The 18,046-nt window shown below is 39.3% G+C and overlaps 1 protein-coding gene and 1 pseudogene across 1 annotated transcript in view; one reads left to right on the forward strand and one right to left on the reverse strand.

Annotated features, from left to right (window-relative positions):
- BNC1 (basonuclin 1) overlaps positions 1 to 8,426 on the reverse strand; it is a 26,480-nt gene extending 18,054 nt beyond the window's left edge. Inside the window, exon 1 of the mRNA XM_027851450.1 lies at positions 8,144 to 8,426. Within this exon, the coding sequence (XP_027707251.1) occupies positions 8,144 to 8,152 (9 nt within the window). The 5' untranslated portion in view covers positions 8,153 to 8,426. The remainder of the gene's footprint in view (positions 1 to 8,143) is intronic.
- A 2,745-nt stretch (positions 8,427 to 11,171) lies between these two features.
- LOC114035654 lies at positions 11,172 to 16,158 on the forward strand (annotated as a pseudogene).
- Positions 16,159 to 18,046: the final 1,888 nt, after the last annotated feature.

An 18,046-nucleotide genomic window follows, 5' to 3' on the forward strand; every position in this document is an offset into this window, starting at 1 on the left:
ACACACACACACACACACACACACACACACACACACACACACACACACTTAACTAAACTACAAGGTAGACTTCGTCAAGAGCCTGAAGAGGGAAATGTTAGCGCGATTTAAAGGGAGATGGGAAAATCACCTGGTTAGAGAAGAGACACAGGGAGAAAGGGGACCATGAAAGCTCCATGAAGGAGGTGAGGTTTGAGCTGGGCCTTGAAAGATGGACAAGTAGGCTCTTGACACAAAACCTAGTCCCTAAGTGAACAGTACCTGAATGAAATAATAAAATGGAGCACTTTGTTGTCATTGTTGTGGTTATCACATGAACCTGGAAGTCTGCAGGATGCATAGGGGCTCAGATTTAGAGCAGACAGGGATCCAAATGGCTTTCTCCAAAATTACCTCTTTATTGCCAAATCTGATGTTTTGTTGCTGGCTATTTTGCTGCAGTCCTCATCCTACTTGACCTCTCTCTGCAGCATCGGACACTGTTGACTGCCCTTTCCTTCTGGACCATTTCTCCTCTCAAGGTTTTTGTGATGCTGTTTTCTCCTCCTACCTGTCCTGACCACACCTTCTCAGTCTCTGTTTCTGCATCATTATCCATAATCATGCCCCCCAACTGTGGGAGTAGCTCAGGAGTGTGGCAGTAAATGTTTAACAACCTGCTCTCACTCTGTTCCCCCAAATGTACACAGGACATGCTTTTAAGTTTAAACAGCATTAAATGTTTAACAACCGGCTCTCACCCCTCCCTCAAATGTATACAGGACATACTTTTAAGTTTAATCTGCATTATTAACATTTCTCCATCACCTTCTGAAGTCTAAATGATCAACAAAACAATAAATCAAGTCCCGATTTGTAGCATTTATCAATTTCTGAGGTGTAAATACTCAATGAAAATTTAATAATCAGCTCTTGTGAGCCACTTCAAGCTGGCTCCAGCATACACCTGGAGTAGCTCAAGTCTCTTTCCTATGCCTCCTTTTCCCTCTCTGCTCTGGTGACCTCATCAACTTCCATGGCTTTTATTATCATCTCTATGTAGATGGTTCTCAGCTCTATACATTCAGCCCACATCTTCCTCCTGAACTCCAGGACTGTGTCGCTAACTGCTTTGTTGAATTTTTTGAACTGATTATTGAGTAAGCATCCCAAATGCAATGTGTCCAAAACAGAACTTATCTCCTCCCACCCCTGCACATTCATCCCTTCTGAATATCCTTATTTCTTTTGAGGGCCTCATCATCTTTTTTAGATCCTCAGTTTTACAATCTCAGCATTATTCTCAACTCCTCACTCATATCTACTTCCACCATATCTCTCGAATCTATTGTTTCAGGTCCTAACTGCCTCATGGCTATACTCCTACAATGGCCTCCTAACTGATCTCTCTGGCCTCAACTCTCTCCTCCAATCCATCTCCCAGCACCAAAGTGAAAAGGTCAGTGCCACTCCCCTACTCAGTAAACTCCTGTGGCTCCCAATTGCCCCTAGGATCAAATATCAACTTCCCTGTTAAGCTTTAGAAGTCCACCTTTAAAGCAGGGACATTTTCATTTTCTGTCTAAACATTTTCAGCGCCTAGCACTGGGCTGATAGGTAATAAATGATTGTTGATTGATGGATCCAGTCCAACCCTTTCAATTTTACCAATTTGGAAACAGAAGCCCAGAGAGGTTAGATCACTTGCACAAGGTATCCAAAGACATATTTCAAAATACTAGTAGACTGCATTACATAAGAGTTAACTATCACAGTTTGAATTTTCCACATTTTTCTTTTTACAATATTCATTCTTTCAAGTATTTTCAAGTACCCAATATATAGAGGAAAGCATAAAACACGGTCCCTCCCCGATGAGGTACTTACAACTTTACCCTAGAGATAAGAAGTATATATATATGACATGAAAGAATAAGGTAATAACAGAACATAACCTAAATGTCCAACAATGAATTCTAATGGCATTGTAGCTACAGTTCATGGAATGATTCATGGAAAAGATACTGCAGAGATTAAGACCTTTTTTCTGGACATCACCAATGGGCGAAATTGTTTTGCTTGACTCCACATGTTTTAACAGGGATTTTGATTTTCTTGTTTTCTCAATTGTGGGTGGAGAAGAAAGAGAAGGCAGAACTAAAAATAAGATAAAATATAATTAAATAAAAAGAAAAAATTAGGGGGAGGGGACAACATAGGGAAAGGCACAGAAGTGAGAATTAGGATGACATGGATGAAGGGAATGGTAAGAAGACTGCCCTGACTGGAACAGAAAGATTCATCTTGTAATGTCTTATGAGCTCAGCTTGGTTAGGCACTGTGGGGCCTTATAAATGCCTGAATGAAAAGTTTGGATTTAAACCTATTAGTAATGGGAAAACTTGAAGATTTCTTCTTCTTTTTTTTTTTTTAAATCAGGGAAGTGACTTCATATAATCCACTTTTAAGAAGTGTAAGTGAGGCAGAGCTAGGAGACAAGAAGACTAATTAGAAGGTAATAATCAAGATGTGAAGTGATGATGGCCTACAATAGGGTGGTAGCGCTGGGCATGAAGAAGGATGGCTTTAAGATACATGTTAAAAGAAAACACTGGGAAGTGACAGAATAAATGGCAAAGAAGAATGAAGAAAAAAGTGGGAGAGGCGGCCAACAATAAGTTGAAGATTCCATCCTGAATTACTGGAGAGGATGCTGGTACCACTAAGAAAGGGCCGTTATTGTCAGGGATGATAATTTGACAGAGCTGTGGTTGATGTGTTTGTGTGAAAATTGGAGAAGGGGAGTTACGGTTCTATAGCTGTCCAGTGCAAAGACAGATGACTAGCAAATTCCTTTTTCTTTTGATCTCTCTATAAATACAACTATAAACTTCCCCTCCCAAAAACACATCACATTCATGTCTTTATTTTCAAAACTAATAACTTCAATGGCAAAAAAAAGAAAAGAAATATAAAGAAAAACAGTTTTAAATAGAGTATTTAAAACAAAGCAAAACAAAACAAGACATTTCCTATCCCTTTTCAAGACATACTATGTAGGGTTAAAAACATTTTCACCAAAGTTTTCCATTCGATACTAAAATTAGGAATGTACAGTAGCAATCTTCAGATACCCTTAGAAAAGTCAATGGGCAGAAACTAACTTCACTTTTGGATTGGTATTTTGAATTTTACTCAGCTTGGAAGACAGAATTTAGGCTCAACTATGCACTTTGAAATGTCTTCAATTGTAAGCCATTGTCCATGAAGCAGACACTTAGCAGAGTTATAAACAGCTGCACTGGGATCCGAACTTTGCTGAGGAAGGTCCAAAACAACCTACTGTCAATTAAAAAGAAAACCAAAACCAAAACCATGAGCTATGCGGTGCCGTGTTAATTCTCTATAAGCTCAGTTTCAGTTTAATTCCCAGGATGCCACTGAAGTACAAGGCATAATTAAAGGAGGAATGCCATTCCAAACAAACTGTTCGTGCGCCTAAGGAAGCCAGTATGTATATCACAAGATGTCAAAAGCACCTGAGTAAGAATTTATACTTCAATGAAAAATGAAAGCGACAAGGCAGGGCCTCCAGTTCTCTGCAATCAGACGTTTATCTCTTAAAGCATAGGGGAAATGTTTCTGAAATATGGGGCAGGGGTGGCTTTGGCTGTTGGTATGAAGCAGGAAAATCATTCAGATGCCTACTTTCTTACACAGCAGGAAAGCAAAAACTATCCACATGGGATAAAGAATTAGAGTAGCTATAACCACCTCCTTTTAAAAAAAAAAAAGGCAAAAAAACCCAACACCTATTGTTAGGTCTACTTGAGCCAAAACATACATGTGACAACCGTTTTCCACATGGTGTTGTTTTGAGAAGGTTTTCTCTGTCTGCTGTGGACACAGTTTTCTTTCTTCATTTGTGTTGTGCCCCACATTCATTGAATAAGACTATTACCACCCTGAGGCGATGTTAGCAGAGTTTACAATAATTAGCCCATGTGTGGACCTGAAGGGTGTTGCAACTTGTTTGGCTGTAACTGTGAAGAGTTTTGGGAGGTCAGAAACTGGACACTAAAAGGATGTAGTTTTCTTCTTCTTCTTTTTTTTTTTTTTGACTTTCTTGTTTTGGCTAAAATGGGATTGTATATTGGGTGAAGAAGTACTACTACATTCCAACCCCAAGAATCTGCAGAATTAGGAAAATAAATTAGGAAAGCTTCAAAGATTAAGAGAATAATGGGAAATACTGCCTTTAAATCAATCTTCAATTGTAAAAACTTTAAAAGTGCCAGCTCCATACTGCTATTAATAGAGGCCTGCAGGTTGGTTCTTTTAAACTCCAAAATAATCTCTCAAAAAACCAACATATCCTGCCATGTAGAATTTGTAAAATTCGCCAACTTAAAAAAAGGAAAAAAAAAATAATCTTCTCCCTAAAGAGTGACCCGGGAAATGAAAAGAGGGGAGTTCTGGACCTGAAACAGACATGAAAATTTAGGGTGACATCTCTAAAGAAGGCAGCTTATTATAAAAGCCATCTCTAAATGAAAATGTTCACTGGGGGTGGGGGTGAGGGGGTAAGATAAAACAACAACAACAAAAATCACCACCACCATTCTTCTGGCAAGTCATTTACCCTACAGGGCCCCTCAGGGTAACTTCTGTTAATGAGCACTGTCAAAATAATTACTAAGGCCACAGACAACTGCTACTTTTTTTTTTAAACGTCAGCAAATACTCTATACTGTAGTTCAATTTTACTGTCAAACTGTATGTCGTGGGCTCATTTTATCATGTATATTTAATCCCACGCATTTATAAATTACAGGCATGTTTTGAGGTTCAGTTATATACTCCCCTGGATCATAGGGTTATGACTTCTTGCACCTCTATGTAAGAAATCAGGAAGACATCCTTCCTTTCACTGGACATTTTACAACTGCTTGGCTACTCAGCTCAGAGCGACCTTAATAACAAGCTGCCAATCCGAACCATACTGAAACACATGCAAGCCTGGAATGTGTCTACTACTGCAAAGAGAAAGAAACATTTTGGGGAGCTTATCTGCAAGTCATTACGTTGCAGAACTTCTCAAAATTTACAAGGGAAGCCATTTCTAAAGTAGATTACAACCCAAACTAACAGATCACGGTTTGCTATTTATTGAGCACCAATTAGTCATTTCAAGCTACCAGCTTTCTGTTCAAGGTTTAAAAAGCAGCCCTGAATTCTTATCAGTTTAAATATACTAAATGCTTCCAGATGATATTACAAATTATTTAAAGGATGATGCCTCATCACAATTACATGATGATTACATGTATGAACTAACTACGCGTGTGCTACTGTACATTTTCTTGTCTACACATTCAATGCTTTCTATCATTTAACTTTCTGGACGAAGCAATGATATCCATTTATTCAACAGCAACGTAGATGAACTATTCACTTTACTGGTGAAATCAGACTTAATAACAGTCTTTATTTTAATATTAGATAAAAAAGGTAATGATGATCATAATCCTTTGTGATTATTTTTTTAAATTAGTTTTGTGATTTTTTTCATAGAGAATCTAATTTTAAAAACCAAAATTGTTAATAGTAAAAACTAATTGTAGTTTTTCTTAAACTTTAAAATTTGTACATTTGAAACCATTAGACGTTTTGTAACATTTAAGTGATGTGCATTCTTGGGATGGGCAAAAGTTATTTTAACATTTAAAATATGCTTTTTGCCACAGGCGTTGTAATGCTTAGATAGTCTTTTGGTTAATTCCCCCAAATTCTCAGGTTTTTATAATCCCAAGTGGCACTTTGAGATCCCTTTCACCTTAAACAGAGTCTATAGCTTCTTTTTCTATGCTTGTTGATGTACCCTTGAACTAAAACTCTTCCAGAAAATTGTGCAATGATAATGCAAAAATTTAATGATAAGTTAAAACAGTCAAACCCAACATTTGTTACCCGGGGGGAGGGTTTGCACAATATACTGGAAAAATGACAATCTCTTATGCTATATATTCCAAAGCACTGAATAATTAAAATTTTTAACTGTTTAAATACATAAAAATCCATTAAAAAAATCCATGCTACCTCCTGTGTCAACCAAATGGCAGTAATTCCACATAAACACACACACACACACACACACACACACACACACAATTTTCTCAAAATGTCCCTTCTGCAACCCACCTCCAACAGTTTCCCAGAAAATCAGTGGGCCCCTCCTCCTTAGGATTCCTGAGTACTAATGGGAAAGCTGATTCTGACCATGAATTGGAGAGAGATATTCTAGGAGCCTGGCCTTATTTAAGTGTTCTCATCCTTAGAGGACTCTAGTGAATATAACTATAAAATCTGGAGGAAACATAAAAAAAATACAAAGTGTGATTCCCACCTTCTCCCCCCCGCCCTCAGTAGAATTTTATTCATACAATTAAAGGCTGTTAGTTGGCATCCTATTTAACCATCAAACTTAGACCAGTGGCAGCTCCAGAGCCACAAAGAGAGGCACTAAATGAGAAGAACATGTTACTACACAGCATTTGAGAAAGTTTGGCTCCGAGCTATGCACTGATTAATATCAGATCTCCTCCTTTACTTGCCTCTTGACAATCTTGTCACATCTGGCTGACAAATCCTTACAAGCTTATCCAAACCAAGGCAGCCCGGATCATGCTCCAGGACTAGCTGGAAGGAAGTGGCAACACCAGCCATGCATGGGATGTGCCATCGTGAGACTAATGAAGTTGACTCCGTTTGCAGACTGCAAGAACACTAAGAAACCCAGCCCGCCTCCAGGTTTTGCAACATAGAACAGTCAGCTCACCCAAAGATAAGGCAAACAATCAGTTCCCCAGGTTCGAGAAGCCAAGCAATTACATGAATTTTAAAAGGGGAGTGGGGGAATTTATTACAGACTTGAGCAGCTCTCACAACCCAAAGAATATAGTATAACACGTAATGCCACTGTCTGGCCAGTTTATCAAGCTACTTTGCTTTAAATCCCAGATCTGTGGTTTTTTTTTTAAGTGACAAGTGACCATTTTATCGGGCTTTCCTTTAGAAAGATTAAAAACTCAACGTAGCTCTCAGTTTTAACTAACCCCGAGGAGATTTTTTTCAGAAATACAATCCAGACTTTTACAAATTGTTCTGAAACCTGACAATCCAGATGGAAAGTAATTTTACATTTTCCCAGAAACTCTTTTACATCAGTCACAGCTCTCCTTCCTACCCTCTGTGTTACAGAAAATATTTGGGAAATGGTGGGTACATGGTGGGAGTTTGGGGGTAGGGGAAAAGACAGTAATTGCCACTTTGCTTTCTGTATAATTCTGTCTAGCAAAATGATAATGGATTTAAGTTTACATTTGAGGCCATGTTTAGTTTTCCACAGACAACCAAATCTAGCCAGAAAAAATAGCCTGTCTTAAATGTCAGCTATTTAGCTGCTTAATTACTTCAAAGAAAAACACTCCACGGAACCACACAACGCCAAGTAGATGCCTACCTCATTTGGAAAAAAGTATTACTGGCTTCAGTTTTTGAGAGGCAGAGAGAGTCAGCAATGAAATGTGTCTAAAATGCAGACATAAGGCTTCGATTGCTGAACACTTAGACATTTATTCCCAAAGAACTCCAGAGAGAAGCTGTGTGGCTTTCTGGTCTCCCAGTGCATTTATACATCACAGTAACTCTAATGTATTTGCTTAAAGCACTTGGCCTTAGAATACATTTAGGTCACAAATCAAAGATTTTTATTGTGATTAATGTATATCCCACACTTGTACAATTAGACATCATCAGGTTTTCAGAGCCCGACCACTTCAGTCTGAAAACAATTACCCAACTGGTGTTTACACCTAGGTGCAGTAAGCTAAAATTTTAGCTTTCCCCCTTTGAGATCATTTGGGAGCACACAGCCTAGTAGTAGCCCAGGTATGGCAGCTCTTTTGAAAATTAACTCATTAAATGCCTCAACATGCAGCATTAGAACCCATTAAAGCCCGAACCGACAACACTCCCTCAAAGGGCCGCCTCCACAAACCCCATCATTCCAACTGCAACACACACCCCACAGTCCCCAAAATGAGAAAAAAAGTTGTCCACTACAATCAGGCATTCCAATGTCTAAAATGAGAACTTTTCTTACCTCAGCCATGGTGCTGGTGCTTATGTTTCCTGAGCTTTAAAAGAATTTCCCATTCCTCGGTGAGCTCTCACAAGAAGTACTGGAAACACTCCTGTCTGTACAAGTACAAGAAGGCAGGACCATCACCCACCCCTTTCCTCTCGTCTGAATCCGAGCACCTCAAGGTCTGATGTACACTCAGCCCGCAGACGGGAATGAAATAAGATCCTCCCCCTTGGTGTTCTCCAGTACGAAGTTGTGTCTGCCTCTCTCACCTTTGTAGCAAGCTCTCATCTTTGTGCCCGGTGTGGTGTGTTCCAGCATGCCCTAGGAGTCCCAGAGCAGTCCCTCTCACAGCTGGCTTGAAGAGGGCATGACACTCATCATTCACAGAAATTTGATCAAAAGGAGTCATAGAGGCTCGAGGCACTTCTAATGCGGTCTAAGAAGATTCTCCCCCTGCTCAGGCAGCCTGAGTAATGCATTAAATCAATGCAGCTGACCTGAGGCCCATTACACTTTCCCAGAGAACACAGACCTATCTGCAAATAAGCTGAAGGTTTTAAGTCCCCCCCCCTTTTTTTAAAGCACAAATGCATTCCTTTTTATCACCAATTTAAAACAGCAAACACTGTGAAGGTTTCTCTTGCACACTTAAGTGGAACGATTTTACTTTAGTCAGGGGATGCACACACAATCATAACTATCTACAAAGAGGGTGCATTCTAATGACACACATTCTTATCTGCAACTTCATTGACAGAGGCAGAAATAATATGGGGGAGGCATGGGGTAAATTTTCTGGATGGGAGGAGAGATAACATACGGAAATATTGTTAAATAATAGCTAAAATAAGGTGGTCAGATGTCTGAATAACATAATATGGGCCCCCTGGAGCAGGGGGAGGTTATGGGATAGGTTACAAGAGAAAAAAGTCCAACGTGTGCTCAAAAAGGGAGGGGGAAGGGAGAGGCAGGGGTCGAGTCCATAGGGGAATGATGGGGTGGGCTGTGCCAGGGCCAGGCTAGCTCAAGGTCTTGGAAAAAGTCAGAAACATTGTAACTCGGATTGTAGCCTAAACCCAGCCATCTATCTCCAGCTTGTTGATCCCACTGGAGCTGGAGGCCACAGGAAGAGGGCAGAAAGACTCAGGGTTAGGGGGGTGGGGTGAGAAGGGGAGGAGACTGCTTCTTCATCTCTAATGATCCATCTACAGTCATGTAGGATTTAGTTCTGGAAGGTACCTTAGAGATCTAGTCCAATGCCTTTCTTTTACTGATGAGGATGCTGAGACCCAGTGAGACCACACAGATAGTAAGCAGGATAAACTGGGTTTATTTTTTTCAGGGATGAACCTGAACTATGACTTTGGACCTCCCCTATCCAAAAGCATGTCTCCCCACCTGTTTCCCAATGCCTAAAATTCCTTTAACGAGAGGCAAAGCCTTTTATACCACGATGAGAGATAAGGGACTTAAAAGGCAAATGCCTGGTTGACGGTACACACCATAACTGCAGTTCGAATAAGCGTCAATCAACCCACAAGTGCAAATGGTATCAGACCATTTCCAGTTCTGACAGAAAGAAGAGGCTTGGGGAGCAGGAGGGCACTGGGTGGCCAAAGGTGGGGAAAAAGGGAAAGGGGGAAAATGAGCTGCCCCTGTGGAGGGAGAAGTTCGCAGAAAGGGTAGGCCAGGGTCTTCTGAGAAGACCTTTGCCACCTTCACTGTTTTATGGAGGGCTGAACTGTCTACATTCAACCATGATCACATCTTCATTACCATTACTGCACATTTTCATAGTGCTTTAACCTAACACAAGTCACACACAAAAGTCTGGCTTTGTTCAGTGGTGCCGCTGTTCAGCTTGAAGAGAAAACGGCATCGGAGCAGTACTGATGTAGGTTATATTCAACTTTGTATGCTTTTGTGAAAAAACATTTTTAATATGTCTAACTTTAATATGGTCAATTAAAGAGCTCGGTTGCCAGAAGAACCCCATGTGCCACCTTCCATTTGTAGAGATGCGTTCAATTCCTTTAAATATCCCCACAACAGCAATGTTCACATTACAAAGTTTCTAAGCCCCAGACGACGGCCCATTTAAAACAGATAATATTCAGTTTGACAAGATTTCAGCCTAACTAAAGAAACTGGACAGGCGCTTTGAGTGTGCTAGATACTGAACTGGACTTGTTCATTTGTTTTAGTTAAATGTCTTACTTCCCACAAATTAAAGCCTCTTCTAAATCAGTTTTTTGTTAACTTTTCAGCAACGAGGTAGGTTTTGAAAGGTTTTGGTAAAGCAGGACATTGGGAACTTCCTGTGGATTAAAGCAAACAGGAGTAGCATGGAAAAAGAAAAATGACTTAGCAGTTGTCTTTCCCAACAGCCTTCCTCTCTTCTCATATTGCCTGTCCAGCATTTTAGACCTGGAGGAGGACACAGAGATAATCTTTTTTGAAAATGAGACCTTAAAAACCTACATGAGATGTCCAGGGCCACTCAGCCAGGCCTTAATGGACTAGAGGTGAGGCTCAAACCTAAGTCTCTCCCTCAGTTCTTCCCATCATTCCACATAAGAGCATCTCTCATCTCACACACGTGATTCCACATGAGAGAGAAGAACAAAAGTGGCTAGTACTTACCATGCATGTGCAGAGCGCCTTAGAGTGACTTTAAACAGAAAGACTAAGTTTATAGTGCAATAGTGTGTCTCATAGAAATAAGTCTAATTCTTTGTACATCTGGGACCTATTTTGCACCTATAAAAGAGATTTCTTCAATGAATTGTTTAAAAAGGAGGAAAGATGGGCCCAAGATTAGGGGTCAAGAGGGATCATGATCAGGGGAACTATATGGCATTTTTTCCCCCCTATTCAGCTTGAAGTCCAAAACATTCAGCTTGTGATAAAAAGAGAAACTGGCTTCTCTTCCCACTTTATTACCTGAAGGGTGCTTTAGGAAAATAGATGATTTTACTCACTCACCATCCAGGAAGTTCCCATTCTTCTGGTTCGCTGGCCACAGTTTTTCTGGCTTACAGTGATGTACTTTGTTCACCATCAGGAAGCCGTGGTTTCAGATGCCTCACAGTTAGTTTGGGGAGGAATACGGCATTGTATTGTCAAACCATTTTTGGTTGGGGTCAAACACAAGTTTTATTGCCTGCTGAAACCTTTGGTAACAGCATGTTATATGTGCACACTCTAACTTGACAAATCAGGAAGTGCCAATGTTAAGAATTCCTACAGCAACAGGAACCCAACCAAACTTGAACATACCAAAGGGGAATCCAAAATGTAAAACCACTGGTCAATTTATGCTGTGTTGAGAGCTTAACCCTTGCATTTTCTCAGCAGGGTGATTTTAAGTTTTTACTTGCATTATTATAGGTTTTCAGTTTCTTTTTTTTTTTAAAAGAGGAGGGGGTGGAAGGAAAGGATAGACTGAAAAGAAAAAAGCCAATGACAAATAAACCCACCAAAGACCACTGCAATGAAGACTTTAGAATCAGAGAATATTAAGGCTAGAAGGAACCTTAGAGATCATTTAGTCCAATTTCTTATTTTATAGATGAGGATATAGTGACCTGGAGAAGGAAAATGGCTTGCCTCAAGTCAAACAGCTGGTTAGTAACAGAGCTAAGACTTGAATTAAGAATTAACTATCCCATGAGCCAATGTTTTTAAAAAAACAGTATTTTCTACGGAGCATATCTCTCTCTCTTCCTGAAGTAGTGCAGAGAAGAGCATAAAGCAAGAATTTACAACCTTTTCTGATCCTGTATGTCGTGGATTTCGGTAAACCTTCTCTTACCCACTATTCAATATGAAAAAAATTCTCACGTTTACCATGCATGTGCCCCAAGTATATAATCAGTTAAACAATCAAGTATTGATTAAGACTTCCTATGTGTCAGACATGGTTCTAAGCACTAAGGACACAAAACAGCAGTAACGAGACTTGCCCTTAAGGAACATATGTTCTCATAGGAAGACAACATACATAAATCAGAACATACAAGATACATATACAGAGAAGATACAGAGATTAATTTCAATAGGATGATACATTTATTTGCCAAGTATTCCCATACTCCTCAATAACTTTCTTGTATCCCCTGGGGGTTCATATAGTCCAGGTTGGGAACTTCTGGTTTGAAGAAATAAAATCCTGAAAATCTACACATTGGCATAACCATTCATTACTAAACTTTTTTTTTTTAATTATACAACTTGGTAAAAATTGTCTTATGTTCATGTTCCAGAACAGTCTCTACCATGACTCATAAGTTGTAAAATGGTAACAGGTTGCAAGACAGCAGTTTCCAAAGGAAAAGTGTTTTGTTTTGTTTTGTTTTTCAATCGATTAACCACCCCCATTCAGGAGTGTAAATGTTTTTTTCAATGGAGAAAAAACAAAAACAAAAACACACAGGCTTTTGAAAGAGAAATCACCAAGCTGTAGATGTATGGCATCAAGGACAATTTCTGGACATGTATAGTTTTTGACTAATAATCACCGAAAAGGGACACGGATCTGAGCACCAATTACAGACCCAATAACAGACAGAGTTTCAGACTGCACCGGAGTCTGAAGGGAAGGTTTTCTGCTGCAGTCAGAAGAGGCCCCAGTACCTGAACACTTTGATAGTATTGTAGAAAGTTGATGGGTGGCAGGAAGCACTGTACCAGTAATGGGTCTACTGATATTGGGTAAAAACCAAAAATCAAGTCCTTTGTGAGATAAAAGAATGTGAAGAATGACTTGTCTCTCCTTTATTGATCTCACGATCAATGCAAGGAGTCTATGCACATTCCTCCAAAGACAGTGTGTCAGGAAACACCAAGAGAGGGGATGAACCCTTCTACCTTTACCTCACTGCCAAAAGACATCTGTCTGGGGGCAGCAGGTCTGGGCACATCTGGGGCATGAGATGGTGTTGGGACCTGACTAAGAGCGGCAAGTAGAAGCCAAGGCTCCCCCCTACGCAACAAACACCTTGGGTACAGATCATACTGCCACAGAGGCCAAATGTTGCAATTTCTATAGAGACGAGCTCAGAAACAGCCTTCTGTTGAGAGAGAAGGGTGATAAAGTCTAGCCAAGAGGTTGGCTTCAAGTTCCTCTGCCAACATACTGCCTTGCCTGTGGTTCCCTTCACATGGGTCCATTCCACTTTCCCTTCTTCTTGTCTGGATTTCTCCTCCTCTACCTTTACCTTGCATGTTACAAAAAATTAAATTTCCAAGGCTGACAATGTTTTATTCGGTGTTTCCAGCTTTCAGAGACGGGGGATCAAAGCATCCAGTGGGCAAGTGTAATTCTACTTAGAGTAAATGCATGGTGACTGAACTTTTTTTTTTTTTGTGAATGAGATTTCCCAATTTTAAGTAAATGAAAAGAATAAGGGAAATGAGAGATAAGTATGAGGAACTTAATCTTCAAAACAAAATAACAACAACAAAAAAAGCAAAACAAAGCAAAATATAAACTCTAGTTTGATTCTAAATCATCTTCTCTCATGTATCTGTCTTCAGCAGAGATGCAAGTTGGAAGTTTTTGTCCCACATGAAAGAAAACAGGCATAGACAATGAAATGGAACCCCTACAAACCTGGGCAGAACACTTAGAAGTGAGTGGCTTTTAAGGTGTATTTGTTTGAGGTAAGTAAGGCATATTTTGATTTGGAAAAAAAAAAAAAAGATTGCCTAAGTGGTTATCACCATTCACATCTGCTTAGCGTGTGAAACTGACCTTCCTTTTTGCCAGTCACTTCATGTCAATTTTTTTATCAGTTGCCAACTCCACTTGGCTTTGCCACTATCTTGTTATGTAACCTTGGGAAAGTTACTGGACCTCTCTTGGCCTCAGCTTCCTCATTATAACCAGACTGTACTAGAACAATGTCTCAAGGCCCCTTCCACCTTCAACATATGACAATCCATTGAATCATACTAGAAAGCTGGCATTTCTCTTCTAACCTCACAATATGAGTAAAGGAACAAAAAAAAGAATTACATGGTTAGGCTCATCTCTGGGAACTTTTAGTTCTAGAATAGTTGTTAATTTCTTTTTTTTTTCTTTTTTTGGTGAGGCAATCAGGATTAAATGACTTGCCCAGGGTTTAAGTGTCATGTGTCTGAGGCCAAATTTGAACTCAGGTCCTCCTGACTCCAAGGCTGGAGGCTCTATCCATTGTGCAACCTAGCTGCCCCTCAGTTAATTTCTTGAGTTATATATTTGTATTTCATGTTTGAAATATGGATAGAGGAGGAATGGAGTGAGAATTAGTTGTGTAGAAACCAGGGGCAAAAAATAAAAGCAGAAACTCCAATCTTACTCTATGTAAGAAGTTCAAGTTTTAACTCACTTTTCCCCCCCTTCTCATCTCCTTGGCCTGCTGCCTTGAAATCGGAGAACCCCTTCCCCAGTCTCCTAAGGTGACACTGATTTGTGGTCTGTGCACTAAGGAAATATCCTATGAAGAAAAAGCTATTTCTTCTTAACAAGAACCTAATCAAAGATAACAATAGATGGAAACAGTTAATGCTGGAGGTGCTGCGGGAAGAGGGACACACTAAGTACATTGTTGGTGGAGCTGTGGATCAGTATGATCATTTTGAAAAGCAATTTGGAATTCTACAAATAAAGTGAGTAAAATGTCAATACCCTTTGAACCCAAGATTCCATTACTAGGTATATACCTCAAGAGGTCACTGGTAAAGAAAGCAAGCCCCTATACCAAAAATAACAAGAGGCACTTTTTGTAGTAACAAAGAACTGGAAACAAAGCAGATGTCCACTGGATGAGTAATGGATAAACAAATTATGGCACATGAAGGTAATGGAATAGTTAATCTTGCTATAAGAAATGACAAACATGATGAGTAGGGAGAAGCATGGACAGACTTACATTATCTGATAGGGAATGAAGTAAATTAAGCCATGAAAACAATATACACAGTGACTATAACAATGTAAATAGAAAGAACAACCAAAAAAGAATCAAAAGTGAATGTTGTGAAATTACAAATAACAACAAAAACAAGCAAAGCCACAAAGAAGAAATATGAGAAGACACCTGCTCCCCCCTTCATAGAGGTGAGAGGGCCACAGTGTTCAACTGTTGCATATATGTTTGGACTTCCTCAATGTGTTAATTGGCTTTTGCTGGGGTTTTTTCTTAAAAATTTTTTGGGATCACATGAGATGGTTCTGGGAGGTGGGAAGGAGAATAGTGGGAAAAATTTTGGCCATATAAAAACAAAAGAGATAAATTAAAAAAAAAACATTTAAATAGGATGCCTGGTTTTTTTTTCCACAAACTGAAGAAAATAAATAATAATTTGTAGTAAGCAATTGTCCTGTTTAAGAATTTTTGTCCCCAATAAAATGGAAAACTAGCTTTTGGCTCTAGGAGCTAAAACGGGCAAGTTCATGAAATCTAAGAAGGTAGTGCTGGTCCTGGCTGGGAGGTACTCTGAACGCAAAGCCATTACTGTTAAGAACACAGACAATGCAGAGGCAGCTAGCTAAGTGGCACAGTGGATAAAGCATTGGCCTTGGAGTCTGGAGGACCTGGGTTCAGATCAGAACTTAGACACTTATTTGCCGTGTGACCCTAGGCAAGTCCCTTAACTCTAATTGCCTTACAAAAAGAAAGGAAAGGAAAGAAAGGAAAGAAAAAAAGAATGCAAATGATGAGACCTCTGATAGGTTCAACAGCCATGTCCTGGTGACTGGTATCAAGTGCTACCCCCACAAAGTGACCCTAGCAATGGGCAAAAAGATTGTCAAGAAATGAAAAATCAAGTCCTTCATGAAAGTTTATGACCACAACCACTTCACATCTACCAGATATCCTGGGGATATTCCACTGGACAAAACTTGTCAACAAGGATGCGTCCCATAACCCTGTACTAAAATAAAATATGGGAATAAAATGATCCTGGGAAGTCAACATCAAATTTAGGGAGAGGTACAAGGAAGGCTTAAAAACAAGTGGTTTTTCCAGAAGCTATGGTTTTAGAACTACTCTGCTGTTTGACAAATAATTTTTTTTTTAAATGGAAAACTAACCCTAAACTTCTACCATCCCATCTTCAAAGGAAGAGATGTAACCTGTGTTTAGAGCATCTCTTCTATCCAATGATTTTCTCTAAGTGCTTTTTAGGGCAATCTTGATGGTTTATATGAAGGAAAATAGCTTAGCACAAGGGTGAAATGAGACCTCCAAAGGCCCTCCAGTTCATCTGCTGGTCTTTGCTCGGGCCTGCATCTCTCAGGCAGAGGGGATGATAAGCCTCTCCTTTTTGAGAGACCTCTAGCTAAGGAGCTTTCATAATTTTCATGATAACCAATAAGCCTTATTAGGGCCAAGTTTTCTAAATTTGGTCTTTCGGTGCAGTCTAAATCTGCCTGTGCTTTCCCTGTTCTTCAAGTTTATTTCTTCAGAGTTAACAATCCCATTTCCTCTACTTTTCAGTCACTGTTCCTATTTTCTGGGTCTTTCTGTCAGTTTTGCCGCTTCCCCATGAACAACTGTCAGTTTCTTCATTCCGCCTTTGAAACATAAGACCTCCAAATATAACGGAATATTACCATGCCATTAAAATGATGAATATATGGAATATATTCATGGCAAGATGAGCGAATTGATGATGCAAAGTAGAAACAAGAAAACAAAATATACACCGACTTCAACAATATAAAAAGAAAGTACAAAAACAACAGAAAGGGACCAAACATCATGTATTTATAATGACCAAGCCTGGCCCCTAAGGAGAGAAGAGAAAATGAACCTACCTCCTCTTTTTGCACACGTAAGGGACTCTGGGTACCGAATGCTACATATTGTCAAATTCTGTCAATATGTTAGATTTGCAGAACTGCTTCTCTGCTTTCTTTAAAAAGAAAGAAAGAGTGTTATAAGAGATGGCTTTTTGGGTAAGGTGAGGGAGGATAGATATAATTGGAAATGAAGGAGATGTAAAGACAAAAGATGCCAAGAATATTTTTTTTGAAAAGCAATCAAAATAAACAGGGCCACCATCGAGGCACGGTACGTGAAAAAGAATGTGTTCAATACAGTGGAAGAATTTTTAAAAAAAGCTTTGCATACTATAGTCCATTGGAGAGACTATATTACTAGATTATCTTAAATATAATCGAACACTGCTGTTGCACTGGTAGTTTTTGGTCCATTCTTATCTCAAGCTTTTTTTATCCTTCACTGTTTCCAAATGGACTTTGTCTTACTGAATACAACTCACAATTCTAGCCCATAAAAGCCATTAAGCAGTAGGTCTAAAATAAATTCAAGTGCTACATTTCCTTTCTGTTCCAATGAAGTGGGGAAGAGGGTTTCTGATACACTGCCATTGGAATTTGGTTTGGGGGCAAGTTGAGTTTTGACACTCATTATATTATCAGGTATGACTATCAGGAAATATGACTAATCTCTAAAAAAAATTATATCATCCAAATGAGAAATGTTCCATTTAAAGTAGTTACTTTGGAAGAACATTTTCCTAATCCAAAAATACATTCATTGGTCAGCATGTGTATGCAACCTTCATATTAGCTGACTTCTATACCTGTGATACAGTTTTCTAAGTATCCTCAGTGATAGCCAATCTTCAGCTTTTTGAGAGTCGACTAGATTTTTTTTTTTTTAACTGCTCAAGATCATTCAGAGCTTTGGCTGGTGAATAAGGCAAGTGATTAAGCTGGGTAATACTATTTGGGTAAAAATGTAGGTGTGGTAATAAAACAATGAGACTTGGTTTCCTGTGTGGCTCATGTATTAGCTCTGAAGGCAATTCCAAAGAGGAATTCCGAGCATTGGCAGCATAGATGAAATTAAGGTCTCACCTCCTAAGGTGACTTCTTTGAAGGGGATGCTTCTCATTTGGAAG

Source organism: Vombatus ursinus, unplaced genomic scaffold, assembly GCF_900497805.2.
Source record: "Vombatus ursinus unplaced genomic scaffold, bare-nosed wombat genome assembly UNPS02009205.1, whole genome shotgun sequence".
Taxonomy (NCBI): Eukaryota; Metazoa; Chordata; class Mammalia; order Diprotodontia; family Vombatidae; genus Vombatus; species Vombatus ursinus.